The sequence below is a fragment of the Syzygium oleosum genome, unplaced genomic scaffold (assembly GCF_021117445.2).
Source record: "Syzygium oleosum isolate NSW1041296 unplaced genomic scaffold, Sole_v2.1 Sole_v2.33, whole genome shotgun sequence".
Lineage (NCBI taxonomy): Eukaryota > Viridiplantae > Streptophyta > Magnoliopsida > Myrtales > Myrtaceae > Syzygium > Syzygium oleosum.
In genome coordinates, this window is record NW_026607517.1 from 2,628,955 (window position 1) to 2,641,514 (window position 12,560).

At 40.0% G+C, this 12,560-nt stretch overlaps 3 protein-coding genes across 3 annotated transcripts; all 3 read right to left on the reverse strand.

Annotated features, from left to right (window-relative positions):
* Positions 1–1,206: 1,206 nt before the first annotated feature.
* LOC115667114 (auxin-responsive protein SAUR24-like) lies at positions 1,207–1,722 on the reverse strand. The gene has a single exon (XM_030588730.2). The coding sequence runs from the start codon at positions 1,636–1,638 to the stop codon at positions 1,348–1,350; it is 291 nt and encodes a 96-aa protein (XP_030444590.1). The 5' UTR covers positions 1,639–1,722; the 3' UTR covers positions 1,207–1,347.
* A 3,180-nt stretch (positions 1,723–4,902) lies between these two features.
* On the reverse strand, positions 4,903–5,704 carry LOC115667113 (indole-3-acetic acid-induced protein ARG7-like). The gene has a single exon (XM_030588729.2). It carries the CDS (start codon positions 5,369–5,371, stop codon positions 5,075–5,077), a length of 297 nt encoding a protein of 98 aa, XP_030444589.1. The 5' UTR covers positions 5,372–5,704; the 3' UTR covers positions 4,903–5,074.
* Positions 5,705–7,090: 1,386 nt separating this feature from the next.
* Positions 7,091–7,628, reverse strand: LOC115664864 (auxin-responsive protein SAUR21-like). Its single transcript, XM_030586744.2, has one exon. It carries the CDS (start codon positions 7,518–7,520, stop codon positions 7,230–7,232), a length of 291 nt encoding a protein of 96 aa, XP_030442604.1. The 5' UTR covers positions 7,521–7,628; the 3' UTR covers positions 7,091–7,229.
* Between the last annotated feature and the right edge of the window lie 4,932 nt (positions 7,629–12,560).

Genomic DNA, 12,560 nt, shown 5'->3' on the forward strand with positions numbered 1-12,560 from the left:
AAACCACAGGAAGCTGTAAACGCAGGAAGTAAAAGTGCAGAGGAAACTAAAGTGCAGATAAGCTTGAGTGTTTTTGTATTGTTGTTGATGATCCTTCCGTCTTTGCTTCGTCTAAGTATTTGTATCTCCCCTTATCCTGCAACTGCTCGTCGGTTACTTCTTTGTTTTCAAACTTTGAATCTTGGCGCTTTCAATAACTGCCTTTTCTATCCACGTTTTCCAATTTCATTGTCCACCAAAACTTAATCTCAACCGCTGGGATAACTTCCAATTTGGATAAATAATCTCCCACGATCTGCTCGTGCTCACTATCCCCATTTTTTGCTCATAACTTCCTGTTGTCACGATTCACGTGGCTGGGTTGTGATCTTGCCGATTTTCGGTAGTTTCAGCATTTCCCGAAATGTAAACTTTTCGTATTTCGGTAAAATTACCGATTCTCTCCAATCACCGAATTCGGGACATGGTGCCATTCACATGGTATCAGAGCATTCCCGAATTTTATCCAAACGTACTTCAACAGACGACTGAGCTCCATTGTCCGTCGGATTTTTACATTAAACCGACTTGACATCTATGCCGATTTTGGTGTAAACACTATGCTAAAGAATTCGAGGATGAGTGGCGATACTTCCTGGATGACAATTTTTTCACTGGTGTGTGCTACTCCCATTGCATACCCTTGAAGGCCGTCAGTAAGAGGCCTGCAATGTAAGTCAAGGGAAAATATTCATGTTGGCTAGCATTTTGGTTGCGTGACCTACTGAATGAATGTCAATGAATCTGCTCCATAAGACCCGAAAGATTATTCAGCATTCTAATGAATCAACAAGTTTACGACGGTTTGAGTAAAACTCAGCTGCCTTGATGGACTTTTTACTACTGCATTAGGATTTCCTGTCTAGAATTTGTTTGTATATATGACTTTCAAACTAAAATACTGTAATCTCTTCTATCGGAAGATACAATTATAGACATGAGCCCCGTCCATAGTCCAAAACTAAAATTCTTTAATCATAAAGTTGAATTTTTTACTACCACTTTGGGATTTCCTGTCTAGAATTAGCTGTTGCGATGTTTTATTTGCATTTATGTGGGCTGCATCTACCGAACACTGATTGCAGACTGACACTTTACCCAATAACTTTTGAACCAAGTTGTTTAGCAAATGGGAATCGAATGACTTCTCAATTTTGCAGTTCAGACGACTAAAAAAGCAAAATTTCCATTGATCTCTTTTGAATGGGCCCATTCAGTATAAGGTTGCTACAAAAATACATCAAAGGACTGTACATGGGATTAGCATCTCATACTACACAAACTTGTTTTTGGCTTGTTTATCTCCTCTTACGACTGACTCAACTGCGAAGTGAGGGCAATGAATGTGTCTTCTGTGCAAGGAATTGTGAGACCGCCCATAGGATGATCAAAGCCAAATTCTTCCTCGGCCTTGCTCAGCAAGTCCTGAAACAAAGGTTGATTCAAGAACGATACCGGCACTACAAATCTCTTCTTCTGTCTCTCTCCAACATAGACTGCAAGGTAGCCTTTTGGGACCGAGACTCCTTCTCTGCCGATGAGAAGAGATCGGCGGAGAATCTGCTTCGCATGCATGATACTCGACAAGTGAATGGCCATATTTATCCCGGAGAAAATGAAGGAGATGGCAAATTCTTTGATTCAGAAAGAAAATGTTTTCCGAGCTGAGAGATCTTGAGGGCTTGCTATGACTTAGAAAAAAAAAATGCATCTATATATAAGATATGGGAATGTTAGAATGAGTGGTGTATGAGGCATTTCTTCTCTGGTTTGGCCAAGAGACGTGTTCACCTGATGGTTCACATGGTCCTGTCTTCCAACTCATCATCAGGAACTTTGATATTGATTGAGACTTTCATTTTTTGTTAAGAGTGCACCCTATGCCCTACCTCATCCGGCATAAGAAACTGATCTAAGGGACCACCAGAGAGACAAGAAGGGCGGAGAAGGTCACTTGCAATTTATGGTGAATCATCTCTGACGCAGAGGGAGGAATATTTAGAAGTTTTCAGAATTAGCTCTACTCAGAGCTATGATTGCTTGGTCAGTGGCCAGCGTGTCTGAAAGCAATGACTTATTTGTTGAAGAAGCCAAAATCAATTGGACATTAACCCGGGGGTTGCGCTCATCGGTTGGTCATATCTGAGATTGGATCATTTTATAAATCAACTTTAACTAAAACTTAAAACTCAATGACCAGTAAAGCAGCTTGGTATAACTATGCCATCTGTTTTTTCTTTGTTTTCGTGGTATTTACTCTATTTGTATCAATGATTTGGCATTTGTCTGTTACTAACAGGTTATCCTCTTTTAAATGCAGAAGCAGCTCCACATTGGCCTAAAATGAAGATGGCTGAAGAGCAAGTTAAAGTATCACGTGATCATGGAGAAATCTTTTGTTGCACCAGAATTTGTTACAACAGAACTCTGCCCAACTGTGACAATAATTGAACTTAAGAATATGACGGGATAGCCAGGACAAAAGGCATGATTTGGGTAAGTGTGACCCTTGGCTCATGAAAAAGCTGAAGAAACCAAAATCTCTATCTTGATGGCGAAGACAGTGTCTAATCTCCTAACTAAACTAATCTTCCCAATCTAGATCTGTGCCTCTAGATCATTCACTCTCTTCAGTTAAACAATCAGAAGAGTTTCGTCAGGCAGCTTTTCTCGGAAAGAAACAAACAAGCCAGATTGATGACATCTCAGCTTATACTGAAGGACCAACCTTTTCACGTAAGAAAAACAATTTTTTTCCTGTTTACATTAGCTGCATAAGTTAGCATGCCATGGAACATGGACAAAAGATTCATCACTGTGTGCTGTCCATGAGCATCACCAGAGGCCAGAAGCCAACAGATTGTCGGATTTTATGATATGCGAAGAGTTTGAATCGCATCATCTTTTGTGGTAGGAAAATCTCACACAGAGTAGGCACCATTTTTCTCCTTCCTCCTGCAAGATAACTCAATTAATAGTGTAACAAATGCAGACCCCCATCGTGAACCATTTGCTCTTCTACTATAAGATAGGAGTTCCATGTCTAGATTGTATCTGTCATTCATCACATTATACACGTGCTATCTTCTTGATTTTTGCTTCAGATCTAAAAGATGCCATAAAATATGGTGCAACATACTCAAAGAAACTGATGCTGCTCATCTTAAATAATCATTGACATTATAATGTACATTTCTACATACTTTTCTCTGTATCAAAGGGTAAACAATAATTTTACACCGAACGAGTCACTTCTATTTACAAAACTGAACCTAATGTCTTCTCTAATATGTCTTGTTGGTATATCTCACGATCTGTTTGTGTAAGATGTCAGATTGAGGAAAACTTCTTCTTTGCAAGGAATCCTAAGGCCGCCCATTGGATGGTCGAACTCAAGCTCTTCTTCAGCTCGACTTAGCAAGTCTTGAAATGGAGGCTGAGTTAAATGAGAGATTGGAACTACATATCTCCGCTTCTGGGTTTCTCCAACATAAACTGCAAAATAGCCCCTGGGCACACCCATGGCCATTGGAACTGCCTGCTTTTCAGTGAATAGAGATCCTCGAAGAATCTGCTTAGCAAGAGCGACAACGGGCAAACGGATTCCCATGAACATATTTCTTTGTAAACTTTTAGAGAAGAGAAAAGAAGATTAACCCTTAACTGTATTGCTATCTCTCTGATAAGAGAATGAGAATTGTTCAGTTCTATGTTGCTTGTAGAACTCATCGATAAGTTCTACTTATATAGATGAGCAGGAGGTGGATTTAATGTGCCAGGTAAGAAACATAAGCACTTGAGAGGTCACATGATATTGTTTTCCAGCTAATGAACTAATGATGTCTATTTCAGGAATGAAACTGAAGACATATTGCCCCACTTCAGAACATTTAATAGAGGTTCGGATAATTTCCTGGAGAGAGTGGTGGTATGAGAGCCTCTTGTTAAAATTTGGAGGAACAACAGGCGTGCCACTTGTACCGACTTCATACGTTTGAGACATTAGCCAATGTGGCCACATGAGTAGTAGGGTCACCTGAAAATGATCATTGCTCAGCAGTGGTTTAATATAACGGGGAATTTGTTTTAAGAAGAAAATAAGGTTTGGTCAAGTGGCTTCATATGCTCTGGATAATACAAGTCTTGTATGGACTGTTTAGAAATTGTTGGATCTAAACTAAATACTGTCAATTGGCCACAATTTGCGTCCTAGTTGCACAAGTTGCTGTACTTTGCCCCCGAATCAATTGATGATCTACGTGAAAACATGTACTGCATTAGACGAAAAATTAAAATGTTGGGAAAAAAACTGGAAATTACAGAGATTCAGGCCTTAAAAAGTGAAAAGTGGAGAGGGTGGACAAAACATTTGGCTACAAGTTTGTTGGGTGGCAGACTTGTAATCTGCTGATTTTACCGAGAAATTTACAAGATCCAGCGAGCTGATTCCTAGCTTGTATGAAGTTAAGAGTGGCAAAAATGAAAGTAACAGCTAAATCTATATCTAACAGCGCTGTAAACTTAATGAGGAAATTATTTCGATGGAGATTCAGACTTCATTTTGCAATCTATTCTTTAGCCCTTCAGTTCAATAACTTGATTTACAACAAATCAAATTGACCTTTTGGTCTCCATTACTTGTCATGCACCAATTTAGGTTGTGGTGAGAAAAACAATGATTACCGTAAGCCCTGACAGAAACAAATAGAAGCAACTCTTGAAGATTTTTTTTCGTTGAACTATCGTCAGTTTACAGCAAGTAGCACAAACTGAATACAATATATTCTTATCGTGAGACTGAATTTCATTGCTTCCAGCACAAAGTGATTACCACAACGAATCGATCACTAGGAAAACCAGATATCCACATATTCATGTGAATCAATATTATTGATCTAAGTTGCATCTCCCAATTGTACATCTATCGCCTTAAACCGGTCCTCCCTAAAACAAGAGGGAAAAGGATCTACACCAGTCAGTAAAATTTATTTACAAAATCGTGTCAAGTGTATTGACTAATCTATCTAGGAGTTCTCTATTCAGGATTGATCATCCCATCTATGAGGTTGAGGAAAAATTTTTCGTTGCATGGAATCGTGAGGCCACCCATTGGATGATTGAAGCTGAACTCCTCCTCAGCTTGACTCAGCAGGTCCTGGAACGAAGGCCGAGATAAGTATGACAGAGGAACGACGAATCTCTTCTTCTGGTTTTCTCCTACATAAACTGGGAAATGCCCCTTTCGAATGTCTAAGGCTGCTGAATTTACTTCTTTGTGACCAGATAGAGACCGCCGCAACATTTTTCCCGGCAAACGGATCCCCATTATCATGTGTCTGAAAACTTTTTCAAGAGGAAAGACTTGAGGAAGAAGCTATGCCACTCACTGGAAGGAATAGGTAGAAATGTGAGTTCTGATTTGGTTGCAGAAGCAATGGCTTGGAAGTGTTATATATAGGGTGAGTGGATGGCAAGTGAGTTCATCTGCTAAGCTGAATGAGGGATAGGAGGTTTCAGCATATAGGGCCAAATGAGAGACATGGACTGTTGGGAGTTCACATGTTAATGTCTGCCAAACCTCATGAAACTTTAGAGCTCATTATAGGAGCAACCATAATGCTCCACATCTCCTGAACAGAGGATCCTTATAGGTCCTACTGAAATCTGAAGAGATTGTGGTTCATGTGAACAGCCTCTTGGTTAGTTGGAGAGGACTCTTAACAAACCATTTGTATCGGGACGAAGAACATTTTGTGCCATTGAGTGTGAGTCACTTATGACTCAATTAATGGACCCTTTTCCACTTCACGTGGACTTGGACCCCAAAACCAGTACTTTACAATCCTATCTAGACTTTAACATATACCTTTCCTTTTCTCAATTGCAGGAAACAAGGGATTCTAGAAATGTTATGGGCTGCAAATGGATGAAATATATGGCGTAGAAAAGTGATCCGGTTGGTAATGATCAATTTAATGGAAAAGCTAAAATGCTTATGAAAATTTAATTAAAACAATGTTGTCTCCCACATATAATGAAAATGACGTCGTTTCTGAACCAAATATTAGAGCTTCAAATCATTTTGAGAGAGAGAGAGAGAGAGAGGGGGGGGGAGGTATGCGAATACGGGCTCATGGTTCTTCACAAAATCAGAAATGTTGTTTTGAAACCCCATTGATTGGCTCAGAAATGACGTCCATTACCTTGTTAAGTTGGAACAATGTCATTCCATGCAACTCTAGGTTGTCCTAAATACAATTGGAAATAGCGTCGTATTCATTAAATTTTGGAGATAACGTTGTTTTGATTGTTTATGGAACAACTTCTGCTAACATGGTAGTGTCCTTGTCATATAGGCGTTTGCTTGCCACTTCAGACGCCACAAATGCACGTTTTTTAGCTTGATCTACAATGGATATAAGTTACTTCAGCTCATGGTAAATGTTAGTTTTTCGCAAGCAGGCTCTCCTCGATAGATGACTAATGGAAAGATACGGGAACCACTGGAAGTACATTGTGCTATGCTAAAGAATCCGAGGATAACCCTGCTCCAGAGGAGTGGCTGTACTTTCTGGATGACATTTTTTTCACCAATGTCCCTATTGAAGGCTGTCAATAAGAGGCCTGCAATGTAAGTCAAGGGAAAATTGTCATGTTGGCTGGCATTTTGGTTGCATGACCTACTGAATGAATGTCATTGAATCTGCTCCATAAGATCTGAAAAGTTGTTCATGAGCGTTGAGAGTAAATTCCAGCTGCCTTGATGGACGTTTACTACCACATTGGGATCTTTTGTCTAGATTCTGTTTGTGTAAATGACTTTCACTTTAAAATACTGTAATCTCTTCTATCAGAAGATAGGATTATAGACATCAGCACCGTCCATAATCCAAAAATAAAATCGTTAATTTTCAGTTGTGATGTTTGATTTGCGTTTATGTAGACTACATGTGCTAAATATTGATTGCAGACTAACAAGTTACCCAATAACTTTTGAACTAAATTGCTTGACAAATTGGAATTGAGTGACTTCTCGCTTCTGCAGTTCAGATGACTGAGAGTGAATTTTCCATTGATCTCTTTTGAATGGATCTATCCAGTATAAGATTGCTACAGAGATACATAAGACGACTGTACATGGGATTGGCATCTCATACTACACAAAATTGTTTTTGGCTTGTTATCTCCCCCTACAACTGACTCAACCGCGAGGTGAGGGCACTGAATGTGTCTTCTGTGCAAGGAATTGTGAGACCGCCCATAGGATGATCGAAACCAAATTCTTCCTCGGCCTTGCTGAGCAAGTCCTGAAACAAAGGCTGATTCAAGAACGATATTGGCACCACGTATCTCTTCTTCTGCCTCTCTCCAACATAGACTGCAAGGTAGCCTTTTGGGACCAAGACTGCTTCTCTGACAATGAGAAGAGATCGGCGGAGAATCTGCTTCGCATGCATGATATTTGACAAGTGAATGGCCATATAGTCCCAGGAGAAAATGAAGGAGAAGGCAAATTCTTTGATGGAGAAAAATGTTTTGCTAGCTAAAAGATCTTGTGGGCTTGCTATGACTGAAAAAAGAAATACATCTATATATAAGATATGGGAATGTTAGAATGAGTGGTGTGTGAGGCATTTGTTCTCCGGCTTGAGCACGAAACATAATCACCTGAAGGTTCACATGGTACTGTCTTCCAACTCATCATAAGGAACTTTGGTATTGATTGAGACTTTCATTTTTGGTTAGAGTGCACTCTATGTCCTACCACATCCGGCATAAGAAACCTGTTCAAGGGACCACAGAAAGACAAGAAGGGTGGATACAAAAAAAGTAAAGAAAGGGTCACTTGCAATTTATGGTGAATTATCTCTGGAGCGGAGGGAGGAATTCTTAGAAGTTTTCAGAGTCAGCTCTACTCAGAGCTCTGGTTGCTTGGTCATTGGCCAGTGCCTCCAAAATCATTGACTTGTCTATTGAAGAAGCCAAAATTACTAGGACATAGACCTGGCGGTCCCGCTTATCAATTTGTCATATCTGAGACCGAAACATTTGTAAGTTCTTATTTAGGTGAGCAGGAGGTGGAATTTCATGTGCCATGTCGACCATGTGGAGGAAGAGTCATCTAACGTGCATTGCCCAGGGAAGAAACTTAAGCACTTGAGAGGTCACATGGTATTGTTTTCCAGCTAACGAGCTAACGATGTCCATTTCAGGAATGAAAATGAAGTCATGATGCCCCACTTCAGAACATTTGATAGAGGACCTGATAATTTCCCTGGAGAGAGTGGTGGTATGAGAGCCTCTAGTTAAAATTTGGTGGAACAACGGCGTACCACTTGTACCGACTTAACATTTTTGAGACATTAGCCAATGTTGCCACGAGCAGTAGGGTCACCTGAAAATGATCATGGCTTAGCAGTGGTTTAACATCACGGGGTGGGTGTTTTATGAAGAATATAAGGTTCAGTGAAGTGGCATATTACACCCTGGATAATACCAGTCTTGTATTGACTGTATAGCAACTGTTGGATCTAATCTAAATACTGTCCATTGGCCACAATTTGCATCCTATTTGCATACCTTGCTGTACTTCGCCTCCGGATCAATTGATGGTCTATACGAAAACATGTACTGGATCAGACGAAAAATTAAAATGTTGGGGAAAGAAACGGAAACTACAGAGATTCATGCCTCACAAAGTGAAAAGGGTAGGCATTTGCCTAGAAGTTTGTCGGGTGGCAGACTCGTAATCTGCTGATTTTATGGAAAGATTACAAGATCCAGCCAGCTGGTTCCCAGCTTATTTGAAGTTAAGAGTGGCAAAAATGAAAGTAATAGCTAAATCTAGATCGAAAAGCCCTGTAAACTTCATGAGGGAACAATTTCGATGGAGATGCAGATTTCATTTTGCAATCTATTCTTTAGCCCTTCGATCGGTTTATTAACATGATTTACAATATATCTAATTGACCTTTTGGTCTCCATTACTTTTCATACACCGATTGTTATTTAGTTTGTGGTGAAAAAAACAATGATTACCGCAACCCCTGACAGTAGCATACAACAAGAGGAGGAAACTCTTGTGGACTTCTTTTCTTCGAATCATCATCAGTTCACATACAACAAGAGGAGGAAACAAGTGTGCTTCTAGCACAAACTGATTACACTAAAGCTCAATTGGATAATGAGGTATATATCCTTAGACTGAATTTTCTTGCTTCCAGCACAAAGTGATTACCAGAAGGACGAATTGATCACTAGGAAAACCAGATATGCACATATTCACGAGAATCAATGTTAAGGATCCAAATTGCGTCTTCATTTGTACATCTGTCTATCTCCTTAACTGAACATCCCTAAAACAAGAGCGAAAATGATTTACACTGATCTTAAAATTTGTTTACAAAATTGTGTCAAGTGTATTGACTAATCTATCTAGGAGTTCTCTAGTCAGGATTGATCATCCATCTATGGGGCTGAGGAAAACTTCTTCATTGCATGGAATCGTGAGGTCTCCCGTTGGATGGTCGAAGCCAAACTCCGCCTCAGCTTGACTCAGCAGGTCCTGGAACCAGGGCAGAGACAAGTATGGCAGAGGAACGACGAATCTCTTCTTTTGGTTTTCTCCTACATAAACTGGGAAATGCCCCTTTGGAACGTTCGATGGTGCTGAATTTACTTCTTTGTGACTAGATAGAGACTGTCGAAACTTTTTTCCGGGCAAACGGATCCCCATGATTAAGAGGAAAGACTTGAGGAAGATGCTATGCCACTTACTGGAAGGAAAGAGGAAGAAGTATGAATTCTGATTTGGTTGCAGAAGCAATGGCTTGGTAATGTATATAGGGTGAGTGGATGGCAAGTGAGTTTATCTGCTAAGCTGAACGAGGGATAGGAGGTTTCAGCATATAGGGCCAAATGAGAGACATGGACTGCTGGGAGTTCACATGTTAATGTCTGCCAAACCTCATGAAACATTAGAGCTTATTATTTGAGCTAACATCATGCTCCAGATCTCCTGAACAGAGGATCCTTACAGGCCTACTGAAATCTGAAGAGATTGTGGTTCATGTGGACCTAGACCCCGAAACGAGTGCTTTACAATCCTATGTAAACTTTAACATGTGCCTTTCCTTTTCTCAATTGCAGGAAACATGGCATTCTAGAAATATTGTGGGCTACAAATGGATAAAATATATGGCGTAGAAAACTGATCCCGGTTGGTAATGATCAATTCAATGGAAAAGCTAAAATGTTTATAAAAATTTAATTAAAACGGTGTTGTCTTCCACGTATAATGAAAATGACGTTGTTTCCGAACCAAATATTAGAGCTTTAAATCATTTTGAGAGAGAGTGAGAGAGAAAGAGAGAGGTATGCGAATTGGGGCTCGTGGTTCTTCACAAAATCGAAGCACATTCATCAACATTCACACCTTCGATATGATTTTATGAAGAACCTAACCTCAGCTCCAATTTGTGTGGCTTGGTCTACCTTCTCTCTTATTTGAAACCCCATTGATTGGCTCAGAAATGACATCGATGTGCTTGTTAAGTGGGTACAATGTCATTTCATGCAACTTGAAGTATCACCCGATTGTCTAAAAATCTTTGTTGGACCAGAATTTGGCACAACAGAATTCTGCCCAACTGTGCATAGACTAATTATACTTAAGAATATAACCGAATAGCGAGGAAAAATGCATGATTTGGGTTAGTGTCATCCTAGACTCACATGGCGAAGAAAGTGCCTAATCTCCCAACTTTAATTAATCTTCCCAATCTAGATCTGTACCTCTAGATCATTCACCCTCTTCAGTTAAACACACAGAAATTTTGTCAGGCAACTTTTCTCAGGAGAAAAAGAAAGGCGTATCGATGACATCTCACCTTACACCGACAGACCCACCTTTTTACGTAAGAAAAACATCATTTTTCTGTTTTCCTTAATTGCATAAGTTAGTATACCATGGAACATGGACAAAAGATTCACTACTATTTTATATCCATAAGCATCAGCAGAGGCCAGAAGCCAACAGATTGTCGGATTTTATGGTATGTGAAGAGCTTAAATCGCATCATCTTTTGCAATAGGAAAATCTCACACAGAGTAGGCGCCATTTTTCTCCTTCCTCCTGCAAGATAACTCCATTAATAGCGTAACAAATGCACACCCCCATTGTGAACCATTTGTTCTTCTGCTATAAGATAGGAGTTTCATGTCTAGATTGTATCTTTGTCATTCATCACATAATACACGTGCTATCTTCTTGAATTCTTAAGAAAGGATGAAGCAATTCAGATCTAAGAGATGCCGTAAAATATTGTGGAACATACGGAAAGAAACTGATGCTGCTCATCTTAAAAAATCATCGACATTATACCGTACATTTCTATATTTTCTTATCCCCGAATTGAAGGGAAGGCAAAAATTTTACACCACACGTACGAGTCACTTCTATTTACAAAACCGAACCTAATGTGTTCCTTGATCTGTCTTGTTGGTATATCTCACGATCTGCTCAGGTGAGATGTCAGATCGAGGAAATCCTCTTCTTCACAAGGACTCCTAAGACCGCCCGTCGGATGATCTTCGGCTTGGCTTAGCAAGTCTTGAAATGAAGGCTGGGTTAAATGAGATATTGGAACTACGTATCTCCGCTTCTGGGTTTTTTTTTTTTTTTTTGGGTAAGATAAGAGGATTATATACTATTCAATTCACAAGATATAGCAGAAAAGCCGTACACAAAAACCTCGTACCTAACGCAACACAGTTGTTGCGATAGTTGCAAAGATGTAGCGGCTGACTAAAGCTAGCGGGCGCTAAAAGCAGCAGGGCCCGGGTGTTAAGAAGAACGAGCTGAGCCTCTAACAAGCGGACTAAAGAGCCACAAAGGAACAACAACTATAGAACATTAAGAAAAATAGATGTCGGGATGTCCCAGCTGGCCTGGATTCTTCTATTGCATGGAGTATCCGCAACAGGCTTGAGAGAAAGAGCCTTATCTCGAACAGCTTTGACAAGATGGTTCCGCATCGCAGGCAGGAAAATGGTCCCATTTCTAAATAGGAAGTTGTTACGCTCTATCCAAATGAGGTGGCATAAAGCTCCAAGTGCAAACCGAGCAAGGTTCTCCAACATAAACTGCAAAATAGCCCTTGGGCACACCCATGGCCATTGGAACTGCCTGCTTTTCAGTGAATAGAGATCCTCGAAGAATCTGCTTAGCGAGAGCGACAACGGGCAAACGGATTCCCATGACTATAGTTCTTTGTGAACTTTTAGAGAAGAGAAAAGAAGATTGACCCTTAACTGTATTGCTATCTCTCTGATAAGAGAATGTGAGTTGTTCAGTTCTATCTTGCTCGTAAAATTCATCGATAACTTATATAGATATGCAGGAGGTGGAATTTCATGTGCCATGTCAGATATGTGGAGGAAGAGTCATCTAACATGCATGGCCCAGGGAAGAACCACAAGCACTTGAGAGGTCACATGGTATTGTTTTCCATTTCAGGAAT